Raw genomic sequence first — 26,906 nt, 5'->3', positions numbered from 1 at the left:
TAATCTTATCCTGTACAGTTCTTTTTCTGGCCAAAAAGTAAGATGTTATTAGAAGTTTAATGCTTCACTAATTTCATAATATTTAAAACATAAGGAGTATTATGATGGATAACTAATGAGCATTTTTTTTGCAAATGTTAAATTTTTTATCAAATAATTAAAAACAATGACAGTATTTCACAATATTTCATTCTCTGTTGTGTCTGAGCACCTTCAGAAGTTAACATTTACTTATACTGAAAATTATTTTCCAATACTTACCTCCAATCACACAAAGCTATCTTAATCTTCTTTCTGCCCCTCAGTATTGCTAAAAAACTTAACACTAAACACACCAGTTAATATACTCCACAAATTTTGTGTCACTTTTGAACGTATAATGTAGCTTGTGACCACCCATCACCAATACTATTACACTACTTATACTGGTACCGCTAACATCCTCTGATTTTTCCACTCAGTCCTCACTTTCAAGAATTGGCAGGACCCAAAATGAATAATCAAGGCAGTGAGGAGGAAGGGTGGAAAGTGTGTGAGAGGAGATAAGTTCCTGGGAGAAATACATTTTCAGTGTAAGAAAACGTTAACTTTTGATATGATCTGACCTCCTCACACACAAAGCTAGAATACCACACTGAAAAGGGGGGGAGGTCTAAGTATATGCATCTAAAAGTAAAACCAGGTGGAAAGTAACCACCTAGAAATAACTGGTCAGCTCAGACATAAAAGCAAAAATGCAGAGTAGACACCCTGTACCTGAAATTACAAGGAGAATATAGAATACTTGCCCAACCACAGGCATAGAACAGTGTACATACATCCCGTTGTTGGTATAACAAGGTAAATGAAGTCCCTCAAACATAGGAGCAAGGAAAGAAACTTTCTTCATCCATAATTAATGAGAAATGGAGGCCTCTACTGAGGCTATACAATGGGAACAAGGTGTTGTCATCCTGAACACAGTATTACAAGGAAAATTCTGACATCTGGTCTCCCTGGAAACTTATTCCAAGGAGAAAAGTGATTAAAGCTTTTCCCTCTTCTCACTAAGTGGGGAAATTTTTGGTTATATTGTAAGTTAAATTCCTACTTTAAATCCAAGAAGAAGCCTCCTTGGTTAACAAGGTTGAGCAGAAATCCTCTTTTGCTTTACTTATGGTGGTCTGCTTCTAAGTTAAATTTATGGACAAATAAAGACATACAAGTACATACTACTAGACATGCCACTTGTGCCCAAGTCGAAGGCAAATGGAAAATGTGTCAAAATACCATGGTATAGAGACAATATTCACCTGAGATATATACAGCCAGATAGTAAAGATAATGAGTGAATAGAGAGTAATCCACATTCCAGCCTGAACAATTTCTTTCAATAGATGGAAAATACAAGCAGCCAAAGACACAGTGATATGACAAATTTGACGAGAAGAAATGTTGGGGAGACAGTAATATTTCAATGGATAAGTCTGAATACATCAGCCTATAGAGATGACAAACACAACCAGTTAATGTGACAGGGGATAGACCATAGGAAAAAAAAAAGGTTGAAAGTATGACCAGAGATGAAGCAGAATGAGCCCAACAGAAACTGAGGGAGCAAACCTGACAAAGAAGCTAATTAGGATCAAAATTAGAGTATAGGTGGAAGATGGAAGGTAAAGAAATTGGTGTGAAAGCAAATGGCTATCTTGGACAACAGAAGTCTTAGGGAGGAAAGACTAAACTGAAAATAGGACGACAAGAGAGGAAAGGTGGAGGATTCTGGAGCACTCGGCAGAGTACATATCTATCATGCACCATTGATCATATTGGGCTCTCAAGAATTACATAAATGATTCTATATGCCCATTTCTGATTGAGTTATAGAGCAAAAATAGTGTGAAAAATCAGTTCCCTATGTTGACAGACAGAAATTTTTTTGTAATGTTGATGCAAACTTGGCTTTTAGCTTTCCAAAAGTTAATAACTTCTAAACTATGTCACAGTTCAAATGTATACCAACTTTCCTCCAGATCTTGCTGATACACACACAAGCACATGGGTGCAAACCTAATCGTTGTCACTTTCGAAGGCAGAGGCAGTAAATGTCCAACTGATGACATACACAAGTTAAGAGGAAAAGGAAATGTAACATACCACAAACCTGAATTGCAAGTTATAAATAAAAAAAAAAGAGTAGTAATGACACATTATCGGTGGAGGGTCATCACATGTTGTATACATGTTCAAAACAGCCACAAAATTTGTGGGGTATATAGACTAGTGTACTGAGTGCTAAACGTTTTTAGTAATACTTAAGGGGCAGAAAAAAAGACAGATAGCTTTGTGTCTGGTAAAGATAAGACAGTATCAGAAGCTTAAACTCCTTTGTAATTGTACTGTGTGTGTTTTTTACCATTTTAATCTTGCCAAATGAAAAATAGCTACATATAAATATCTTTATGCAACACAGAGGTTAAACATTAGCATTTCATTTCAGTAAATTTGCTTGCAAAACCTGTAGCCTAATATTATAGTTGCTACAACAAAAATAAATCTAGCAGACTAATTTTTTTAGTTGTACTTTAGAATGAAAGAAACAACATTAACATTAAAAAATATTTTGATGTAATAATGTCAAACAAAATATTCTGAATTCATATTCGTAAACAAGTTATTTTTCATTAATTCTTTTACCAATCATATCATAACAATAACCCTAAAATCATGACAGATGCTGTTAAACAATTTTTTTTCTAAACACTTTCATAGTGCCAATAACACTACACCTGTAAAAAGATAGCATATTTTAAAATCAGTTTGTGCAAATTAATTTTAACTAACCTCAGGACCATCAATGAAATGTAAATGACAAAGTATAGCTATGTATAACAACAAAATGTTTTGCTTTGGAATTATTTACAAAAGCTACATAAAATATTACAATGCAAGAGCCTCTTCAATCTTAAATTTGGAGGCCGATACATACAAATATAAATCACCTACTACTTTCAATAAATTTAGAGGTCCAACATCAAAAACTACATCAAAAAGAAAACAACAACAAAAATAGTTACCAATAAAATCAAGTTTCAAACTGTTTATAAAAAAGAAAGAGGTTTACCTAAAGGTTTTTGTGTTTGGTTTCCTGTCTTCTCTTGATCATTTTTATCTCCTAGAAACAAAACAAACCCTGTTTATTATTCTCTGAGCATTTATTTTGGTTCTTGTTATCAGACATAATCCTAAGAATTCTTTTTAATAAACTACATTTCTCAGCTGTCAAATATTATTTTTATCTATTTTCCATTTTACCACCATTGGATGATGTGAAATTTTTGAAAGTACTATGCACATCAGATGCATAGGGACTTCAAGGAGTGACAGAGAAAGATCAGGTTTAAAACCCTTATCTCCCCATGTTACTTCTCTAGAGACTCTAAGGACACATGGTAGGTAACATATTTGGTAACAATCAATACAGTGGTTCACAAGTTATAAAAAGATACACTTCAACAGATTTTTGTCAAAGACTGATTTTAATCACTGACCTTTTTTTTTTTAATTTTCTTCACACTGTCAGAATTACCTTCTTATACTAAAACTTCAGAAAGTAAGGAAGATGTCTAATTGAACACTTCTTGTAGTAATAATGATCAAACAGTACAGATTTAATTACTGCCAAATTAGGCATCATATTTCCATTCTCTTATTTGTTTGTTTATTTTTCAAGACAAGCTTGTTTTTGACAGATTACTTCAATAAATCCCAAAAAAAGAAAAACATTATTAAAATATACAAATAAATCCATAAATGCTACAAAGTTTATTTATTTCTCCTTAGCATTTTTATGTCATGTCATTTTAAATTTTATAATGGCAGACAGTTTTAAAGTTTTTAAACTTATGAATAAAAAACAGCTTAAATATTTTAGAAATCTGTCTATTTATGAAACAAGTCATGGTAGAACCTTCAAGTGAATCTAGCTTATTTGTTAACTTCATAATTAAAAATAAATAATATAAAAAAGTTGTTGTTGGTTATCCTAAAGAAACAAAATAGCTGTCCAGTGAAAATATATAAACTTTTTATAAACCATTGAAAAGTAATAAAATTAAAAAAACTTCACACTAATAATTAAAATCTTATCCACAGTTCACTGAATTTTCAAATCTATTTTACTCAGTTTGATAGATTCAAAGACATATCTATCATACTTTATTTTATCATAACTAGGTATTATGTTAGTTTAGCTTTAAGTCCATTTTACTTTACAGCTTATTTAAGGTTCATGATTTATTTTCTTTCTGTACGTTGGAAAAATTGTCATTTTTTACACTCTACAAAATTATTCTAATTACCTTTTTTTATCTCCTTTTCTTCAGCAGCTGTAAGGTCGGCTCGAAAAAAGATCCGAGCACTGCTCAAGGAATAATTCAGTATATCAAACTCCTATTTAAGAAAACAAGGCAGAAGGGGTTTGTAACTTAAAGCCTTTTTATTTAGTGACAATGGAAATGTTTTGAACACTTTCAATTGTTTCTTCAACATTTCAAACACCAAAATAACTTTTTTAAGTTTGGAATTTATCAGGTTTGTGCAGATTTATAATTTCATAGAAATTTATCATATCATCATAAAAATATGTATTAATCCCAGTCTTATTTAGTTACTTCTATAAATAAACTTTTGTTTCATTGTTTTCATAATAAAGATATTATGAAACTATTAAAACTTCTTTTAAACTTTTCTGAGTTAACATAAGTAAAATAAGCAGTTTTATTCTTACTTCTACCAATTTTATAATTAACTCTCTTGCATTGAAGTTCATTAAATCAACAAACCTCATAACCACTTTTGTATTTTTTATAGTTTTCATACCATAACTTTTAATGTAGTTTGTGTGTCTTTGGAAAATTTGGCAGATTTTTTTCATGAACTATCTTTATGAAGGGTTTATCTGTGAATACGTTTAGTATTTCTAAAAATTAGTCTGAGTGTTAAATTATTTCTATGTTAAGATTAAAAATACTTTGTATCAAAAAATCAAATTTTATTTGTATAACCTCTAAAACCATCTAAATAAATTTCAAACTTTTTTCAGTAAAACTTTATACTTTGTTATATTCTCTACCCTAACTTTGTACAAGGTTGCTCAGTTACACTGACCTCATAACCAGTAAAAAAACAGAAATCTAAATAAATCTAAATTATTCCCTTTTCCTAGAATGACTTCAAACTGTAATCTGAAACTACACTTATCCTAAATAGCTTTAAACTCTTAAGAATATGCATCTACCTATACTTAAATTTTGTTGTTTTACTGCTCTCTGAACCTTATTTAACTTGTACCACTGTAAGTTATATATCATTTGAATGTGCAACTCATGTTTTGTTATTAAATTACATTCTGCATAAGCTACACTCAAGTAACCTTGGGAAACCTTCTTATTATTTAATTCAACTAATCTGACCTTAAATAACAAAAAAATTGCTGTTTTAACATTTTAATTACTTTTACAATATTAAATGAAGAATACACATGAAAAACAAGAGAAAAGTACTTACCTGAGTCTACTTTTTTTCTTTTTTTTTGTCAACTGTAGATAACACTTAACCCCTACAACTTCATAATAATGAAAGTATTGCACTAAATAATGCCTTATTTATTTGAATAATGTACTCAAGAACAAAGAATAACAACATGTAAAAAGCAGACAATGTTTCTGGCTTTCTAACTATGTGACAAGAGCTGTTAAAAGCTTCACCTGAGTGATGATGATGATATATTAAGTAATTTATATTTCGTACTTCTTGGAGGGTTGGTAAATAAACTAGAGAAGGGATGCCTAGAGAGCAAATGTTACAATTCTCACATAATGGAAAATTCGATTTTTTTTTAATGTTGCATTATAAAAAAACAAACTTAAAACATATATACTATTAACCCTAGGGTAGCCTCATCCCAAAGTAGTGTCCCTATTTTTATATTTTTTTCCAAAAACAAAACTATTGGATTAAATTGTTAGAAGTTTTCCCAAAACTTTTCTAATAGCATGTACTTTCAGAAATATATCTAATTTTGGTTTTTTCTACTATTTATAATAAAAATGTGTTTTTTTATTTTGTTATTTACACAAATCCTGAATAGTTCAGTTCACCTACAAGAAATGATTCTTGTATGATGTATAAAAGCAATATTTTTTATCTTACAGCTTTCACATTTAATTAGCATAATATCTCTAAAACATCAAGAATATCAAAAGTTAAGATATACATTTACATTTTATTTTCCATTTCCCCTACTATATCACTAACTTGTCATCATACTGGGCACGGACTCATTGAAGAAACAAGATGGTTTTTATACTTGTTGTGTTCATAAGCTTTTATAATTTTGAATTTCTCCTTGAGCACAAGATACGTTCTATGGGAAACACATTAACTAGCTTTGATGAATTTTTAGTTGCTCTTGGCACATAGAAAACTAGAAATATTGTGATAGTTAGAGAAAATTGTCTGCATTTTGTTCTTTGATGCATTACTTAACTAAATGAAAAAATTATTTAGTGCATTACTACCATTAATATTAAAAATGTAGGGTTAAGTGTCACCAGCAGTTGACAGAACAAAAAAGAAATGGGTATTTTTTTTCATGTTCATTTTTTATTATAAAAGTAACTACAATGTAAAAATTGGAAATTCTAAAGTTTGATATGGTTTTATTAGGTAAAATAAATAATATAATACAGATGTTTAACAAAGAATGCACACGAGCAGCTTGTGGGTGATGTAATTCTTCAGTGTAACATAAGCATCACTTTTCTGAAGTGACAAATGACATAAATAGTAGTTAGACATGGTTCAAAAGGCAATAAAACAAAATTTATATATCAATAGAAATACATGATTATCAATTTTAGGCTACTTGAGATAAATCAGTTTTGTTCCATATTATAAGTTGAAGTTATTAGAAAAAGAAAAACACAACTAAGATTTATTTCAATTTTTTTCATGGTAGTTACAAGATCAGTCAGTCAGGGTATAGAAAATAATAGATAAAATATATAAAGTTTTATTGTTTGAAATTTATTTAGAAGGTTTTAGAGATTAGACAAATAAAATTTAAAATTTTTTATACAAAAGCATTTTTAATTTTGACATGGAAATTACCTAGCACTTGGACTCGTATATAGAAATACTAAATATATTACAGAACAAATTTTTTTTTTTAGTTTATTAAAAAAACTCTTTACTGAAAAACAAAACAAAAACATTTCTTGCATGTGAAAGACAATTTTTACTGGAAGTTTGTGAAAGTTTTGCAAAGATATACATACTATATTAAAAGTTAATGGTATCAAAACTATAAATACCTTAAAAGAGTACACAGAAGTCATATGGCTGGTCAGATCAATGGATACATATTGAGAGAGTTAAAACACAAGTAACATATAATTAATTAAAACATAAATGTAAAAACCTAAATGCAATTTAACTGTCTATCATTGTAATATGTATAATGTGAGAAAGTATAGCCAAATGCTAGGAATTCCTTCTATAAAGTATCTCACATGTACAAGCCCATATGTTGTTAAACATCTCTTGACGAAGTTAGCTAAATAGCAGAAAATTCTTTCTATTGATTATAAACATGCCATTAAACTTCATACTGCCCCACAGTAACACAGTTTTGACCTTGCAGGTGAAAATAGCTGACTTTAATTTAAGAAAAATCTTTCCAGTTTTTACTGGTAGGGGATAATGTCTTCTAATAGTCGACAGAAGGAACATAAAGCATCAATATTTTAGCAACCTGTAGGAACTGTATACATTCCAAAGACAGTTTATTTGATGCTAGTTCTTTGCACACTTAAAATGATCCTCAAACATTCTCAAGTATACCTTAGATCACGAGACTGAGACAGGTAAATTTTAAAATAGAAAAGGAAAAGAACACTTAAACTCAATGATGCTGATGTTAAATGTCTTATTTATACAGCTTTCAAGACAGAAGAAAGATTGCTACTGATTTCAAGAAGATTCAATGAGAATGGAATGTTTGGTTGTATAGCAGTTAAATACATTTATTTTGATGTTCAAGTATTGTCAAGAGACTGAAATTTGTTACAAAATAAAAATGTGGGCTTTTAATGATTAGAAAAAGGTATTATGGATGGATGAGTCCAACTTTTAAATATCTGGTTCAAAGTGTAGGTTGCATGTTTGGCAGAAGAAAGGTAAAAGATACTTACCTCAATGCATAGCACCTACCATAAAGCATGGGGGAGCAGTGTGATGGTTTGGGGATATTTTTCTGCTGAGGTAACAGGAAATATTTGTAAGATAGATAGAACAACTGACAAGCACAAGTTCCATGAGATATTGACCCATCATGGTATACCCAGTGGCTTACATATTACTGGTATAAAATTCTACTACCAAGAAGATAATGACCTCAAACTCTCATCCAACCTGTGCAAAAATTACTAAGCTAAATAAGAAGCTGATAGAGTCATTCAAATAATGCAATTGCCTCCACTGAGCCTTGATCTCAACCCAGTTGAACAGATCTAGGATTTCACAGACCAAAAAATTGACAAATCAAAGGTTACTTCCAAAGATATTTTATGGGAGTGTATTAGAGACATTTGGAGTAAAATCCCAAAAGACATTTTGATTAAATATGTTACAACATCTGCAGTTATTAAAGTAAAAGGGAGACACAAAATATTAACTGTTTGCTGAATTCAAGCACTTCCACTGAATTTCTGCTGTACTAGATATGAAGATTGATAAAAGTTTGATATTTCACCTGTCATTTGCCTTCCATTGTTTTTTGAAAGTAGTCTGAAATTTAATTTTTGACTTTATCCTAACACTTTTGCACAGTATTGTACATTGATAATAAAGTGGTTTAAATAAATTTTGAATGTGATTCTGTTGCATAAGCAGAAAATAGTTTAAAAATACCAAGCTACAATATGGATTAGCTAGGTTTTTATGCTCTATTTATTAGATTACCATGAAAAAAAATGTGGTATAATTAAATTTTGAATATAACTCACTAAAATGTTATAACATGCATGGAAAAAAAAAAGATGCTTGTGGAGAGAGGGTTAAGGAAAAATTATTTATTGCCAACAAATTTTGATTTGTCTAAACAACAAACCTGTTCGTAGATTTCTAAACGTTTGAAGGTCAACTGTATCGTCTGCTGCAGCTTTTCATCAGCTCGGCCAGTGACAGAATCTTGCTGTTTCTTAGCATCAGCCTACAAAAACCAGAAAATTTACAAGACTGACTGAACAGTACTGTACAGAATAATAAAAATATAAGAGCTCTCATCTTAAGTTTAAAAATTTATTTACCTCAAAGAAACTTCTTTTAGCAATATGGAAAAATGTGATCAATATGTAGTGTAATGACAAAAAGACTAGCATTCCTCTAACAATTATTGAATAAATAAAAAAAAAAGATATTGATTACCATTGCTTCCTGTCAAAAATAAAACATACGTAAATAATACTGATAGTGTAGTTAGGTTTGGAAATAGAGTATACAAGATGTTGTATTAAAAAAATGGATTTTGGCCCAATGCTATCCTTTGATCTCTGTAAAGAATGTTTGATAGAATAACTGATACATTCTTTCTCTTTCTAAAGAAAATTTGCAATACGTTTTATATTTTACAATTGTTCATTGTAAAACTAATTATAAAGAAATTGAGGTACAAGCATAACACTATCTATATAAAACCACATTTTGTTTGCTAAAGTAAGAGTTGACAGATTTCAATAACTAAAACAAAATCTATGTTGAACCAGAAAACAGTAATAATTTAAAATCAAAATTATCAAGAAATATACTTTATTTTGCCACAAAATTTGTGTACAATGTTTTACAATGTTTGAACTTCAGTTATTTAACAGTTTAAATTAGAATTAGGTATCCTAAAAAAATAGTTTTACAATGGTACAATTCTACAATACTAGACAATGTTACCTTTTCTTTACTGAACTTGACCTTTACAGAAGTAAACCAATGAAGTGAGTCAAAGTCATAGTATTGGTCAAGTAACTTCAAAATGTAGGCAAGCCCTACAAAAGGATGCAAAAAAAAAACAATGGATCACACTACAACTTTACTTTTTAAAGTAAAAGTTATACACTAAAACACACATCAACAGTGGTTTTACAGTTCAAATAAATGTTTCATACATGATAGGTGTTCAAAAAGAAATTAGATTTTTTATCCAGTATTGAATACAAGTAAACTTTGACTGAAAAAATATCACGGAAATAGTTCAATGTGAGAAGTTTGAATGGGAAGACATTCCATACTGTCAGTACAGTCTTGACTTAACACCGTTTGACTTTCATGAAAGGTATACATAGACAAGTGTTTTAAATAACTGATGTTCTTAATACGCCTGCACTTTTAACAAAGTTATACAAGAATTTACTCATATAACAAAAACAGAACACACTCTAATAAACAGGATCTATTTTAAGAAGTGGTAGCTGGTGGCCTACACCTTTGACATCTCTGATTCAAATTTATTGGCTGTACTCTAATATGGTTGACCTATAGAAAATAAAATCACTTTCCTCACTGAACATCCCATGTTGTAAAGAACATAGCTAGCTTATGAATGTCTTTAATTTTAACATCTCTTTCTCCATTTATAAAATCAGATTTTTTCAGATTCCAAACCATAGTAACATACAGAAAAATAAGAATCAGAAGCATATTATACAATTGTTTCAAAATTATCACATTTAAATATCACATGTTAATCTTGCATTGTAACCTGATCAAGTTTATTACTTAAGAGCAAACAAAATAAGCTGACTATTCAAACACACTGTTTTCATGTTCAGTTTGTGTTAAATTTAATATAACTCTCAAGGCTACAACTTGATCATTGACAATGCAGGAACTAACGTTAAAAAATAACAATGGAGTCTTCTTGAAATTGAGGAAGAACTAATGGTTCTTAATTTGCTCTGTTTTGAGGTAAAGTAAAAAATACAAAGCTAAATCTTGAGCTCTGATATAATTGCACCTTTGTACACATTCAAAAATTCAAATACGTAGCAATGGACCAAATTTAAACTGAAATGAAAACAAAATGAATAGGATGGAATTTCATGTTTTAATTTGACAATATTATACAATTCTAATGAAAAAAGCACAAGTGTAAAAAAGACCATGCGAAGTTTATTTGAAAAATGTTAATATCTGGCTTTATTTAGTAGAGAAAAACACAAATGAAATCTATAATTAACTTAAGAAAATAAGTTAGACTATAAATGTCATAAGCAATCTGAGTGTGCTACAAACATTAGTTCAGATGAAAGTGGTGAGCATAACTGTTTAAACTTATTTATGTTTAAAAAATTAAAAAACAGACTTACCCATTGCAAAGCCATCATCTGTAAAAGAAGCTTCTATTTTGCTTTTTCGGTTCATTCTCTCCTTACAAGTAATGGAATGCTCAACAAAATTAAGAGTCTTAAGAGGTAAAAAAAGAGTTTAAATTACATTTTTGTTTTAAAATTATAACAATGAGATATAACAAAATTGTTTATAAAGTGAATTATCAAATAGTATATTATTATTAAACAAGTTACTACATTATTTTGTCATTTTTTATTAAAAAGTGAAATGTGTATATATGTATATACACACACACACACATATATATATATTGTTTAAAATCTCTTGTAACTGTAAACAATAATTTATATACACTACATCATGAAACAAGCTACTCACCAGAGGAGGTAAAATGACAAAAAAATTCCTAAGGTGCATATTTTTGGGATCTCGGAAAGCTGGAGCAAAAACATCTACGAGAAGCTATACAAAAAAGGACTACATTGTACCAAAGCTTCAGTAGTTTTTCTTAAATGAGTAATTAACAAGTTATGTGCTGTTGCATATATTAGATACTATGAAAACTAACAGATTATTCAAATGTATTATATAATTTCTTTGAGACCTTTCTGAAATGAAAGAGAAAAGTAAATTACTAAGTTAGCCTGTTAGTGAACAAATTTCAAGTTTCAAAAAGGAACTGTTTTAGCACAACAAAGAATGTTTTTACCAAACAAATGATTCATCCCCCCCAAATTATTTTCACTTGATGTTTAATGACATCTTACTCTTTGCATTCACTCAATTAGTTTGCATTTTTTCACATACTGATCTCTATGCTTCCTTATCCATAGCCGGTTAATGAGAAAATCACTTACAACAAAATCACTTCTGAGGAAAAAAGCATTCAATGATAATATCAAATTATTTTCCTTTACTTTTTACTTTATCACTACTTTTAACTAGTAGTCTACTCTAAATCAATGAAATACAAACAATGTCTTACTGTACTATGTCTGTGTGTGTATTATTGCCTAGCATCAAACAATGTGTTTTTGTCAATACTATTATTTACAACATGTAGAGTTATGTAATTTATTTTCCCTTTCAAGGTAATATAAAAAATGAAAATACTGCTTAGTTTCTCTAAGTTTAAAATCTACAGACTGTTGAAGGAAATATTTTTTTCATAAAGGAAACAGTTTTGCAAACTCTAATCCTTCCTTACACTGACTTGAAAGGTCATTGTATTCTTCATACTGTTTGTAATTCTTTTTTTTCATAATTAATTATTGTATTTATTCATTTTGATTTTGTTACTCATATTAATAATAATACACATTTTATGTATTTCTTTTTCACATTACATTACTTTCAAATATATCTGAATGAAAACCAATTACTTGGGTATTTGTTGATGTGGCACAGTGGTTTACAGAATGTCTCCAAATTTTCTTTCACGTACAAGCCTTTTAGCTCATAGCTCTGTAATCTCAACTGATTTTAGATCTAATAATAGATTTTGACTTAGGAGGTCAAATCCTTTTGATTGATGCATTTGAACACACCCAAGATGTCACAGGTTAATTTACTCTAATTAATCCTGCCTAAATTAATTTCAACTTGAGGGTAGGTTGGTAGAGATTCTGATAAGTAATAAAATCAAATCTGGTTTATAAATGCCCAAGTTTGGGATTGTTGGCACACAAAGATATAGGTAATAAAAGTGTAAAAAAAGGTCTCATATATGAACTTACTTTAATTGTGTCTAAAAAAATTTCTAGTGCTGCAGCTATTGAAGATTCCTTTGTTTGTTATATATAGAAGCTAACTTACTAATTATATTGTTTCAACTTACTTTAACAATAAATATATTTTCCATTTTAGCAAAGTCAGAAGATTTTACTTCAATTTTAGTTGAAGAAATTCTATTTTCAGAAACATAACTGTATCAAACTATCAAACTCACAGGTCAGCAGATGCTTAAGAAATAAACAAAATAACAGTTAAAAATATGGTTTCTTAAGTTGTATTTCTTGGAAGTAATAATCATGATTTTACTTCAATTTTAGCTGAAGAAATTCTATTTTCAGAAACATAACTGTATCAAACTATCAAACTCACAGGTCAGCAGATGCTTAAGAAATAAACAAAATAACAGTTAAAAATATGGTTTCTTAAGTTGTATTTTCTTGGAAGTAATAATCATGATGTTAATAATAAAATGCACGACAATAATGAATACAATATTCTAATCTATGTTGACTCTGTAAAATCCCTGAAAATTCCAGTTCACTATATATGAAGTTCATGTAATTATAAGTTTATATTTTGAAAATGTAGTATTATATTTTCTTATCCAACACAGCTATTATGGGCTAAAGATCAAGATCATAGTGTGATACCTAAGCCTAATTTTTTTAGTTATTTTTGTTTTAGTTTCATTAAAATATTTACTTATTGATAATTGATACTTAAACCCCTTTAACTGTAGCAGCACATTATATTCCTTGTAAGGAAATTTTTTTGATAATTTTGTTATGGTGTTGTGTTTTTGATACATAGCTTTAAGGCAACTAAAACAGATTGTTCACTTCAGAATCCTTTATTTTGAGACATCATATTAAATCACCTCTTTTACACAGTGCTCAAAGACTAGTTGTATGACATTTTTAGGTATAATACTGTAAGTTATGAAATTTATCAATCTTGATATATAAACATGCAACATACACTTTATGAACATTCAGTACATAAAACTTATTACGAATAGATCTTAGTATTTTTCCAACATTCACTGCTTTGATTTTTCTAAAATGATAGTAAGTGAAACTTCTTGTACAACTGTAGATGATTTTTTTGTTTCAAGTCTGTCATGATTAAACAGCAATATTCAGATACAAGAGGAAAGCTGTGAATGTTGAAAAGCATCATGATCCATCCCAAAAGTTCTTTAATAATACATTAAGCTGCTGAAGATATGTAGTAGTCATGTGATCTACACCGCATATAACCATTAGAAAGGAGTTACTTTTTTGAAATGCATTATACATGTAGCTAAGATAAATAAATTTATGCAGGGATGTAAGAAATAAAGGTTAGTATATACAGTAAAGTTGACAACAAAATGCATGCAGAGAACTACATAAAGGACTGAACACCATACAGCACAATGCAGTTAAAAGTTATAAATGTAAATTCAGAGTAACTTGAAACACTAAAATATTTGTTTTTCTTCTTGTTTTAATAATTTTGGTTTGATTTGTTTGGAATTAAGCACAAAGCTACACAATCTGTGCTCTGCTCACCTTGGGTATCAAAACCCAGTTTTTAGTGGCATGAGTCCACAGACATACTGCTGTGTCACTGAGAGGCTTAATCATTTTGGACTTACGCTTTACTGAAAATTGCTTTAGTGCAATATTAAAGTATTTAATTAAAGGCAGAGACCTCAATATAATTATGCACCAGCAGAATGTAGAAGTTTTACTAACTTAGCATTTTCTACAACTTATCACTGTTAGGATAACTATAAAATATCATTTTCTACCTGTTTAAACTTAAAATGGGGGAAAAATATGATACTGTAATACATAAAAAAAAGAAAAAAGGTGATTTTTTTTCATTAGACTGTTTCTGTCCACAAGATAAATTTACTGTTCCTTACCTTTCTCTTCTACAATATGGCACTTGTAGTCACACTTTTTAATAAATGTACTATCAACAAATTTTCTGTTCATAAGTCACAAATTCAGTAAACACCTGTAGAAGTATGAGTTTTCATTTAAAGAGCTTTGAAGAAGCAGAAGAGTATTATTAATAATGTTTAATTAAAGCAAATTACCTGTATAGGTCAGAAGTAAAAATTAACCTAGTAATTAATCTCTTAAATAGAGACTTGTAAATGGTTAGGAGTATACTTACTTATTGAGGTATTGTTTTCTAGATGCTTGAGTAATAATTTGCTGTGAAAATGTAATGTCAAGATACACACACACACACAGGATTTTTTGTTTGTTTTTTTCAAAATACATGTATACATGATAAGATACCTTAAGTTTTCATTGAAATGTTTCAATCTGCCATACAAAAGCAACAGATTATAATTAAAAGTTGCTTTTTGTTGGTAGATCTTGAAGCAAAGTGGTAAACAAAGCCAGAAACTGCATTCCAGAGAACAATATTTTGATTCTTTATGTTGCTCGGCATTATAACACAATGCAACTTTTAGTGAATGGAAATACAAAAAGACTGGTTGGTTAATATTTATTTGCACAAAGCAAAAAGGCTATCTATGCCAAACAACGGTAAAAACATCTGCAAGTAAAATACAATAAAATATAAAAATAAGTTAAAAATGAAATAATGACAAAAATTAGGTAAACATCTAAATACAAGGAAAAAGCCAATGGCTTGTAAAAACTGAAAATGCAATCCAGCTGGACAATCTCACCATCATCAATGACACTGCCAAACATCAAACATAAACCCTTAGGAAACACATCGAAAATGACGTTGCCTACAATGTTCACAAGGATGAAAATGTGAGCAATTGTGATCTAAGTGCCAAAAAGACCACACCATGGCAGATTAATCCCACATTAAAAAAAATGAGTAAACAAACTTTGACCAATGCAAGACAACTTCCTACCATTAAACCTTAACAAACTCAGTGGTTAAAAACAACAGTACGTTTAATCTGGAAAAGCTTAATACAGAGTTGTTTATCCCAAATCAACCATCAACTGGGCATTGTTCACAGAAGCACAATCCATATAAGGAACAGGTAATGTTTAATAGCACCAAAGCAAACAGGCTTAGCTGTTGTGTTAGTAAGCTCATTTCTATGAACACTAAAATGGTCAGGAATTCAAGAAAACTGGATAGAGATAGAAGACACTGAAAAGAGGGCCAATTATTTCTGAATACTGATGAGAACACCATGAGAACTTATATTAAGCAATTCCAGGGCCAACAGAGAGCTAATGAAGTTGGTGTAAATTGTGAAATGAGTGTACTACTTAGCTTCTATGTGATCCAGGGCATACAACTTGGCACTGAATACAGCAACTGTAGAGAGGATCCTCTAAGCAATCACACAGCCACAACAAACCATAGCAGAGCCCACAGAGTCACCTGATTTTGAATCATCTGTAAAAACAGGAAGAGAAGAATGACTTGAAAAATGTTGGGCAAAGAGAAGACAGTCCTCCCAATTGGGAGAATTTGCCTTCCTCAGATGACCCAAAGAAAGGTCACAGGAGGATGTGGTAACAAGCCATAGTATAATGGGTTGACCATCATACTTAAAAACATCAACCAATGACAGACCCAATTCAGGAATCTGTGACTGGATATGAAAACCAAAAGGAGGAATATTAATCTGTCTATTTCAAAAGAGCACAGCCCATTGAGGAAGGAGAACACAACCCCAGGTGGGACACTATGACAAGAATCAAAACTTAGTTGCATATTGTAAAGAAAGTTGCAAATAGTTGAGATGAAGAGGAGGTTCATAAGAATCAGTGTACATACTCTGTATCAATTCAAGCAGATCCAAAGCTCCAGAGGATGTACAGATCCAATATCTTTAAGACAGAGGGCCTGGCAAACCCATAAACCAGAGACCCACAGCCCAGCTTGGAATGTATGAGGGTATGACAGATCTGCTCTTCAAGAGGTGGAAAAGGGGTCATAGAGTATGTTCAGTGCCCTTGTACACTTGACATAGAAATTAAAGTAAGCTCATGATAAAAGATAACCCCCAAGAACTTTATCTCAGGAACCACTGGAAGAACACCACCACTCAGATAAAGCTAACTATCAGGGTATAAACCTTGTTGGCAGCAAAAGATGAAGAGAAGGTAAAATCATTTGTTGTGGTCCACTTCAAAAAGCAAGTGAAGATAGTCTGAAGCAGCCACTCAATAAATATCATGTTTGACAACCAATAAAAACCATGGAAGTCATTGACATAGAGGTCACTTGCCATAGTAGGAGAAAGTTGTTTAGAGATGGCACTGATCTTGAAACTGAAATGAATGACACTCAGTACATAGCTCTGAAAGACTCCAAGTTCCAGTATTAAAGAATAGGAATGAATCAAACTCACATAGGCTTGGAAGTGCCTGTCAAGTAAAAGGTTATGAATGCAAATGGGTAAAAGGTCATGCAACCCATAGGAGTGGAGATCTCACTAAAGGCCAAACCTCCATGTAATGTCAACAGTATTCTCAAGATCTCAAAAGGCAGAAACAAGATGCTCTCTCTTTATGAAGGCTTTCCTAATCTGTATTTTGAGACAAATCTGATGATCTACAGTGGAGCAGTGTTAACACAAACTACATTGGGTTGGTAAGAGAAGGTGGTCTGATTCAAGGAACCAAACTAAACATGTATTAAATATCCTTTCCAAGACCTTAAGAAAGGAAAAACAAGAGCCCATGTTAAGCATCTGGAAAAACATTCTCTTGCCTGATCCAATTTAAAACAACAAGAGAGGTAAGAGAGCAATAGCACAGCATTTCATAATGAACTTCATTACGTCAAACTGATGTACTGCCAAACCAATGAAGAGCAAATTTAAGTTTCACAAGTGTAAATAAGCAATTATAATCTTAGAGACAATCAACCAAAGACTTGATGATCAAAAAGGCAGGAGAAGAGGCAGAAAGATAAGCAAACCTCTCCCTGAAAATACTGTTGATACCTTTGTACATAAGCAACGTCCCAGCTATTGTAGAGCATAACAGAAAGGTGATGGTGAAGCGTAATTCCCATTGGCATTCCAAATTTTCCTCCACAAAACTTTGGAACAGATAGTGGTTTTAACATCTGACCCACTGGAAAGCAATGTGGGTGGAAGGAGTAGGATACCTGTAAAATGTATCTTAAGCTTGTTTCTAAGCCTTATGTGCCTGCTGGCAGACAAAAGGCTACTACTGATGAAGATACCATGGAAAATATGTTGAGGTTTCAAAGATATAATGAATAGCTGCTTGAATTATACAAACAGTTACTGCCTCTATGCATTTGTTAATAAATGGAAGACTAACGACCTCCATAGAACCTGTCCCGAGTCAATTGGGCAAATCATTTTGGAAAAAAGAAAACTCCAGTGACTCAGGGCATGACCAGCTGATGGTTTTACACCTTGGAGCTGAAAGAGATGTACCTCAGAAGATACTGGAAGCAATAATGGGGACAGAGGGAGTAGACTTATCAATGTAAACATGGAGAGAAAATGATTCTTCACATGTTGTGAGAAAGACTCTGATGGAGGTGCAGAAATATCTGTTTGCATTCACACTGTAGCAGTGGAACAGAGCAGCAGCAGCATATGTATGAGACATAACAGGGAATGACAATTTTCATGACTTAGTTTAAGAAACGTTGTTCCTCTTTTTCCTCCATCCACTCAGGGCAAGATCAAAAGTAAGGGGGGGGTCCCTCACCATGTATGGGAATCCACCTCAAAGGGATAGAAGAAAAAAAAAGTTGGTTAATCTAACATCTAATTGCAACACCCTCGACAATCCCTTTACCTTTTATACTCTCGTATTTAAGATGTATCTGGTAACAATCAGTTGTAAACTCTTTTTTAACCTGAAGATAACCTAGGAAGGTCAAAATGCTGTTCTCTGCATTATTAGTAAAAGTGTTAATACCCATACCAGTCATTATGAGATACATTTTTACTTCAAGTTTCTCATCATCAAGAAGAACAGGTTTTGTAAATTCACAGATAAATATTTAGTAAAACTACATTATCAAAAACCTGATGGTTTGTATAGAAAAGACTTAAAATGTTTACTAAAAGTTGAAACATTTCATGTAAACTACAGTATATGAGAAAAACAATTATCCTCAAAAACATTTTGTGTTTTACTGCATAAAATAGTCTTCTTTAATTATTAGCTGTTACCTTGAAATATTCTGTTCCTTCTGAAAAGTTTTTGGTCAGATTACCAATTACAGCATCAAGTTTGGCTGCAGCTTTTACACATTCATCTGACATGTTTTCTTCCTTGCAGAGTTCTTCAAAACTGACAATGTCATCCAGGTCTGGGATGAAGCAGATAGCATTGCTACAGCAGTGAAGTCCACCTGAACGAATCATCCTCACATAACCCATGGCATTACCTGAGAACATAATAAACAAACTGTATATACAAATTATAAACTTATCTCAGAACAGAATAAGTAAACTGTGCATAGAAAGTGAATTCAACTTAAAATAACAAATTAACTATAAAAACTAAATATAATAAACATGCCTAAGAATGAGGTGATACAATTACACATATTTACTTAAATTAAAATAGTTGCAATTTAAAAATTGGGTTTTTATAATGAATGTTCAATATTACTTTCCATAACTTTATTGTAATGTTTTACTTCATTTCTAGTCTAATAAAAATTTTATAATTTTACAGCAAGAATACAGATGTGTAACTTTTTGGCTTTAGTTTTATTTATCATATTATTTAATAGAAGTTTTAGACAATAAAAAGTTATTAACTTGAGATAATCTAACAATCAATATCAATTACAGAATAATGATTGTGCTTATTACAGACTCTAAACTGATCATCTTAACTATTAACATCATAAATAGCATCCCAAATACTATGTCTGTCATCTCCAGCTGGCCTGAAGAACCCATTATTGACTGAAAGACCCTTTCAACATTAGATACAAAAAATAATTTGGTCAAGATATCATTATTCATTCTTATTTACTTTACTCAGAAGTACTTATTAAATATTATTGTTTACTTTTTGTCACACCCTTTTTAAATGTTAGGTGTATTACTAATGAAGCATTAGCTCTCACTTTTAAACATTATTCAAAACTCACCTATCTGACTGATTAAATTACGAAACTGGTCCAGACAACTCAGCCCATCTGGTGACAAACCCAATTTTCTTATTCCTTTATTAAATTTCTCTGCTCTTTCAAAGGGATACTGAGAATAGATCAATATAATAACATTAAATTTGGTCATATTTTAAACTAAATTTAAGATTATTAAACTTAATTATATTGTTAGATTACCATAATATTAAACTTCATCATACTGTTAGATTGATGCCACAGTATCAAACATGATCATATTGTTGGTGTATTTTGCACGATTGCAACTTATTGCTTTAAAAAAGCAACAAAAACAGATGTCACATTTATAGCAATTGCTGGACATAAATCTTGTTTATAAAATTTCTAAACAATTAAATACTTTTATTCTTCATATTAGATATCTGGGTTGGCAAGACTTTGAAAATCTTGACGAATTTAAATCCACCACATTTCAGCATAGATGTATTTAAAGATAAAATCTAAATTAATCCCTTCATTATAGGTTGGATAGAATCCATCCAGCTCATAACCACAAAAGTAATTATACTATGATTTTTGATAAAATAGCCATATCTTTACAAATATTTGGAGGCTATTGTTAAACATTACAAGGCTTTCAAATACACAAAATATTAGGTTTTTAAATTAAGTAGCAAGTTATTTTAATTGAAGATTTTTTCATATTTTTTCTTTCAGGACTATCCAACATGCAAATTAATTTTGAGTTTAAGATTAAAAATACTTTTATACATCAGGATATTTTCAAATTTTGCATGCAAAATCTTTATAACCTTCAGTTCATCATTAAATTTTTCTCATATAAAAAAACTTTGTATTTTATCTGTTATTTTCACCACTGTATCTCTGTACAAGTTGGTTCAATTTGACTGGCTTCAAACCTCCATAAAAAATCAGAAAATAAATATAATTTTTTTTCTCCCTAGAGTAACTATAACATCAAAATAAAAATATTTAGTCTGAACAGCTTAAGTTTCATAACATTATGCATTAAAGTATTTTTATTACTTTTATTACATTGACCTTTCAACAGTGCCCAGCTATCATTTTAGATCACAAATTACAAAACTGGATATAACAAATATAGTTTGGTTAAGATATCATTATTCATTCTTATTCTTTACTCAACTCAGAAGTTCTTATTAAATATTATTTTCACATCAACAATATTTTAAATATTTTATTTTCAATAAACTTTCTATGTGTGGAAAGAAAAGTTTTTGTTTTTAACACATTACTCATGTCACTGTATCCCAGAATATAAAACTGGCCTTTACAAGGTGACTTGTCTTGGCTGTGTTTTAGTGGACTAGTATTTGGTAAAATACAGTCACATTTAAATTTCAGTGTATTGTATATGCCTACACATTTTTACTATTTACAAGTAAGTTTTAAACTTATTTTTCTGAAAACATAGAACAACAAATAACTATCTCTTCTAGTTTTGACCTTTGTACTTATCTGCTGCTTGCCATAGGTTACTAATCCTTATAAGCACTTGCACATAGAGAATATGAAATAAAATAATTTTTTACATTGTATGTATACATTTGAAATAACCAAACAATCATAAATAAAACCAATTCCATAAAATTCTGTTATAATTTATCAAGCTTAATAACTAAGCTGTACTTGGATCTAAAAAATATGAAATTTCAAGCAGACTAGATTTAACTTACTAGTTTTAAAATTGTTTTGAAAGAATGATATGATGTAAAAATACTTGAAAGTGACTGAGAAAGCCAATAGCATGACATCATGAGCTTTTGACTGATTATTCACATATCACAGACAGAAGTATGAGAACAAAAGGGACCGTTTCTAAAAATGGAACGAGGTAAATGGAACAACTGTGTTTGATTCAGTACACAAAACATGTCTCAACAAATAGAAAATTCATAAATTCATAAAATAGTAATCTTATAAAATTGTGAATATGAGTAAACAAAAGCAACATGACATGGCCATCATGATAGGGTTACAAATACGTGCAAAAGCAAATGCATAAAATACGGGAGTTGTACTCTATTAACAATATCAATTAATATTAAATGTGAAAATACTAAAAGGTGCACATATACATCACTTCTTTTGAATTACAACATTCCAGATTGTAACTTATCGATAAAATCAGCTTATAAAATTACAGAGAAATGGTTATGAACATTAATTTTACAAAAATAATGAATGCATTACTTTAAAATAAGTTCTAAGTGTATGTTAAAATATCATAGATAAGTTGGTATCTTTATTTAGGTCTTCCTTATCACAAAGTGTTATAACAAAACATTAAAAAAAAGATTTACTGGTCATTATAAGTAAAGATGGGAGAAAAGACATTTTCGGTGGATTGCATGACCGATTATCATAAGCTGCAATGCAAAAATGGGATTAATACACGAATTAAAGAAATACCAGAAATATAAAAAAAAAAAAAATTATTTACTGTGTGATTAATTTTTCTTTTGAATCCAGAATATGATTAATCATTTAGCAAGTAGTTATCTAGAGCAACAGGAAAAAAAAAAAAAAGAGTGAATATTTTAAAAAATATACTTTCTTCAAAATACTTTCATTTTTCAATAAACTTTCTGCGAGTGGAAAAAATTGTTTTTGTTTTTAACATATTACTTTAAAAAACTTTTGAAGTCTAATTTCTTACCTTTTGATTCTGCTGTGTCTTATTTTCTCTAAAAAACCTGAGGTCCTGTTTATAGAACAAAAATTAGCACTAATACAATTCTGAATTTGTCAAACCAGAAGCATTCTTCATGACAATTAGCTAAATAGTGTTTATTTTTTCAAAGTAAGGTGATGTCTATTAATATAGTAGTAATTATTAATTATTAACTTTCTGTCAGTGAAGATTTAAATTTAACTAGTCATTATTTAGTCAAATTTGTTAAAAATCAAACTAAAATGAAGTAATGAAAAATATTTCACTGGTGATTTCAACAACACAAAAAAATTATTTACTAAAGCTAAAAGTAAATCACAGTTTGTGCTTACATTTTACACTTCTTTATAAGTACTTTACAAAGAAACATTCACTTAAGTTAAGAAAAAGTACTGAAAAGATGTACAGTTACATAATGTTGAAATAAGTAAGAAGACAGAATAATTATCACTTTATTTGATTCATGCATAGAAAATACAAAAGTATTATATAACTACATGGAAACCAGCTCACTTAACATTAACCACAAAAAGTAAATCTATACAAGTTAAATGTACAATACAATAAAACTCTCAACTTTGGGCAAGATTCTCATAGTCAAAAGAGTCACTAAGAATTTTAAATTGAATTATCCTGATAGGAACCAACTTAATCTAATTGAGCTAAGAAGTATTAGCAGCTTGAAAAGTTGTCCAAAGCTTAATAGACAGATGCTATCCATTGACAACACTTTGCAAAAGATTAGACAATTCAGTGTTCTGTAATTCCATAACATAATTAATTTTATCTTGTCAGATCATCACTGTCACTTTTTTACATCCAAAACCTCTCTCTTAGAGAAAATTGCATAAAAAAAACAACTGATGCTTTAATAGCTTTTTGTAAGATAATTGTCTTTTAAAGCAGTGAAACCTCTACAGTAACAAAATTTATCTATATTCTCTAAGTACTCACTTTTAAAAGACGGGACTTAATGTGCTCATCATACAGAAACTGAGAAAAAATATAAAACTTCTTTCGAAGAAACTGATACGTGAAGTTTACCTACAAAAACGAAAAGAGGATAAAATCAGATTCAGCTCAAAATATCAAAAGCAATCGGATTATTCAGTTTAAATTCATTTTCAAAGAAAATTCATATGTTTCAAAACTATAGTAATGTATTATGATCATAGTGCTTAAATATACAACAAAAACTATATAAATAATACTTACTGTTGTATTCATGATTCCAATTCCATGTGTTCTGATGGAGTTGGCAATATGACGAATATTTATAGTATTCAGATGTTTGTTATTACTGGAACTTTCAATGAAGATCTGGAAAGCAAGAGTATTAGCATTCCATCAAGATTTTCATAAAAACATTAAAATCAAATCATTAAAGACATTTATAAGCAGATAACTTATTTTTTATATATTATTTAAAAATATATTAACAGATACTTGAACCCTCTTTCTCATGAACAAATTATTTTCCTTCTTTGCACAAATCATCCATAACTTTTGAACTTACAAACAAGAGAAAGAAGGAAGCTAGACAACAGCACTCACCATCAAATCCTGGGCTATTTTATATGAATTGCATAATTTGGTCACAATTCTTATAATACCCACAATCAAAAGTGTGGGATGCAATTTTATAGCAACAGAATGAGAACCAGGGACTATCAGATTCACAATCCAGCATGCTAACCACTGAGCAACACTAGGCCCTATTCATTCTGATTTGTGTAGTTAGCTTGTACTGCAATGAATTTACCATTATATGTTTGGTTTAATATCTAACTTTGTTTCAGTATAGATTGTTTTTTTATGAATGTGATGTATATTGTTGGATATGTATTTTGCACAAGTCCCACCTATTTTCAAAGTTTGTAGAAAATTATTGAGAGTAAGAATCAACAATATTTGCTTTACGAAAATGCTAGCATGTTCAAAATTTGTTGAATGTTCTGGAATTTCACATGATTCATATAAAAGCAGCTAGCCAACAGACAGCAATAGAACATTACTAGTCAGCAACAGTCTGTATGCTATAGCCTCTGAAGCTATAATTGTGATTAATGCCTATTAATAGGTCAAACAACATAATTTGGCCAGGAATGTTTATATATTTTGAACATTACAAACCATTTAACTTCAGTGAATTAACTTTGATCATTAGTATTTCCATAAAGACATTAGATGTTGTCACCTCTGTAAATTTACAGGTACTTCAAGTTGAGCCAGCCGTCAAAAGAAGTTCACAGGAGTGTCAACAAAGAATTAATTTGCTGTCCACAAACATCAATAAAATATTCAGTTCCAGATCAGATACAAGATTCAGTATTGTTTGTAAAAATCTTGTAAGTAAACCATCATTTGTAATAACTATTATCAATAACTGTAATTATAAACTGTATTTTTTTTATATTATATATATATATATATATTAAAATATATTTGTATTAAGAAATAAAATTGTGTTTATCAATCTTAATGGCAAATATCAAATTTGATACATATTAACATTTAAGTAACTTCTAACTTCAAATTCAAATTTCTGATTATTTGAAATAGTAATACATAACACATACGTAACATAATAAACTGGAGACTAGTCTGAAATAAATCACAATAGGTAACAATACTGTTCACACGTTATTGATAACTCACTAGTGATTATGATAATACATACACACTAGTATTATTCTAATCAATTTATTAGAAACACTTATTATAAAAGAAAAAACAATTTTTTATTTTATTTTTGTACAGAGTAAACTGTAATATTTACAATTTGTTTTTATACTTTAAACTATAAATTCAGTGCATGAATCAGTTTAAAAACAAACATACGAAGAACAAAATTTCATCATAGTAGAAAAATATCTATAAATTAAAGCTGTTTATAACAGGCTTTGGAACTACTGCTAAAATCAAACAGAAATACTTCTTTTGGGAAAACAAACAAATTAAAGGAAGTTATAAATTAAGATAGGCACATCTCAGAAACCCCAGATTGAATTTAAGATACCTTATACTTAAATAAAAAAGAAAAAAACACAACTGTGAATAATCTTTTATTTTTTGTCAAATTTCAGCATAATATTTTATTACATAAATTATTCATGAACTTCTCCAACTCATTTTACCAGCAGGCAATGAATTAACTTCATAACTAAAATAATAAAGTGCTCTCTCCTCTGTATAAATATGGAAAATATTACATAAAAAAAACTTAAACCAATTTTTTTTCTAGTCTGGTGCATTGTGACTAGAAAAAACAACAGAAGATAAACTTACTATGGTTAATCAGCCATAATTAACACAAAAAAAAAGAAACTTTCATGTGATTTGGATCAAATTGGTTAAATATTAAAACAAAATGCATATAATTACATATACTATCAAAAGCTCAGAAAACCTTTAAAATAAAGATCTGAAGATAACAATAGGACAATGTAGCAAATTAACATTTTCATTATTTTCTGGCCTTAACTTATTTTTAAGTGGTGGTAAAATCATAATTTTGCACAGCCTTATTATTTTTAATCTCAAGTTTTTATAATGTATGTCTGCATGAAATTCACTACAGACAAAATTCTATTAATGAACATTTGTAAACAACAAGAAAATCCAAGCTATTTACATAACTGACAGTTTCAAGAAATGTATATATTATTTCAATTTTCATCTTAGTAGTGTGAAGCAGAAAGCTTTACCTGGTTGTTCAAGTTGTAAAGATATCTTGACACAAACACATGGATATTTCTCATAATCTCTAGAACATCCAGTCCCTATAAACGCAGAACAAAAATTTTTACTGAAAAACAAACACAATTACAACAAAAGAAAACCCCAATACACAATCACTATTCTTTGCACAACTGGTATATGATGGTGATTTATTTAATAGACACTGTATAATAATTATATGCAATGTACTTTTCCATTTTATGTTTTTGTACTGGGCATATAATTCTAGGCTGAAGATGAAGCAGAAAAG

The 26,906-nt window shown here is 29.8% G+C and overlaps 1 protein-coding gene across 5 annotated transcripts in view; it reads right to left on the bottom strand.

The window, feature by feature from the left end:
- Positions 1 to 26,906, bottom strand: part of SWIP (strumpellin and WASH-interacting protein) — a 73,358-nt gene that overhangs the window by 4,313 nt on the left and 42,139 nt on the right. For all 5 annotated transcript variants that reach the window (XM_076484735.1, XM_076484736.1, XM_076484737.1 and 2 more), the window contains 12 exons: positions 26,623 to 26,697; positions 24,131 to 24,235; positions 23,870 to 23,959; positions 22,901 to 22,945; positions 20,221 to 20,329; positions 19,286 to 19,503; positions 11,761 to 11,844; positions 11,400 to 11,496; positions 9,985 to 10,079; positions 9,152 to 9,253; positions 4,341 to 4,431; positions 3,104 to 3,154 (listed from right to left, as the gene is read on the bottom strand). In XM_076484735.1, the coding sequence (XP_076340850.1) occupies positions 3,104 to 3,154; positions 4,341 to 4,431; positions 9,152 to 9,253; positions 9,985 to 10,079; positions 11,400 to 11,496; positions 11,761 to 11,844; positions 19,286 to 19,503; positions 20,221 to 20,329; positions 22,901 to 22,945; positions 23,870 to 23,959; positions 24,131 to 24,235; positions 26,623 to 26,697 (1,162 nt within the window). The remainder of the gene's footprint in view (positions 1 to 3,103; positions 3,155 to 4,340; positions 4,432 to 9,151; positions 9,254 to 9,984; positions 10,080 to 11,399; positions 11,497 to 11,760; positions 11,845 to 19,285; positions 19,504 to 20,220; positions 20,330 to 22,900; positions 22,946 to 23,869; positions 23,960 to 24,130; positions 24,236 to 26,622; positions 26,698 to 26,906) is intronic.

The sequence above is a fragment of the Tachypleus tridentatus genome, chromosome 13 (assembly GCF_004210375.1).
Source record: "Tachypleus tridentatus isolate NWPU-2018 chromosome 13, ASM421037v1, whole genome shotgun sequence".
Classification (NCBI taxonomy): Eukaryota; Metazoa; Arthropoda; class Merostomata; order Xiphosura; family Limulidae; genus Tachypleus; species Tachypleus tridentatus.
The sequence above is the reverse complement of the archived record's forward strand: the minus strand, read 5'-3'. Positions and strand labels throughout refer to the sequence as shown.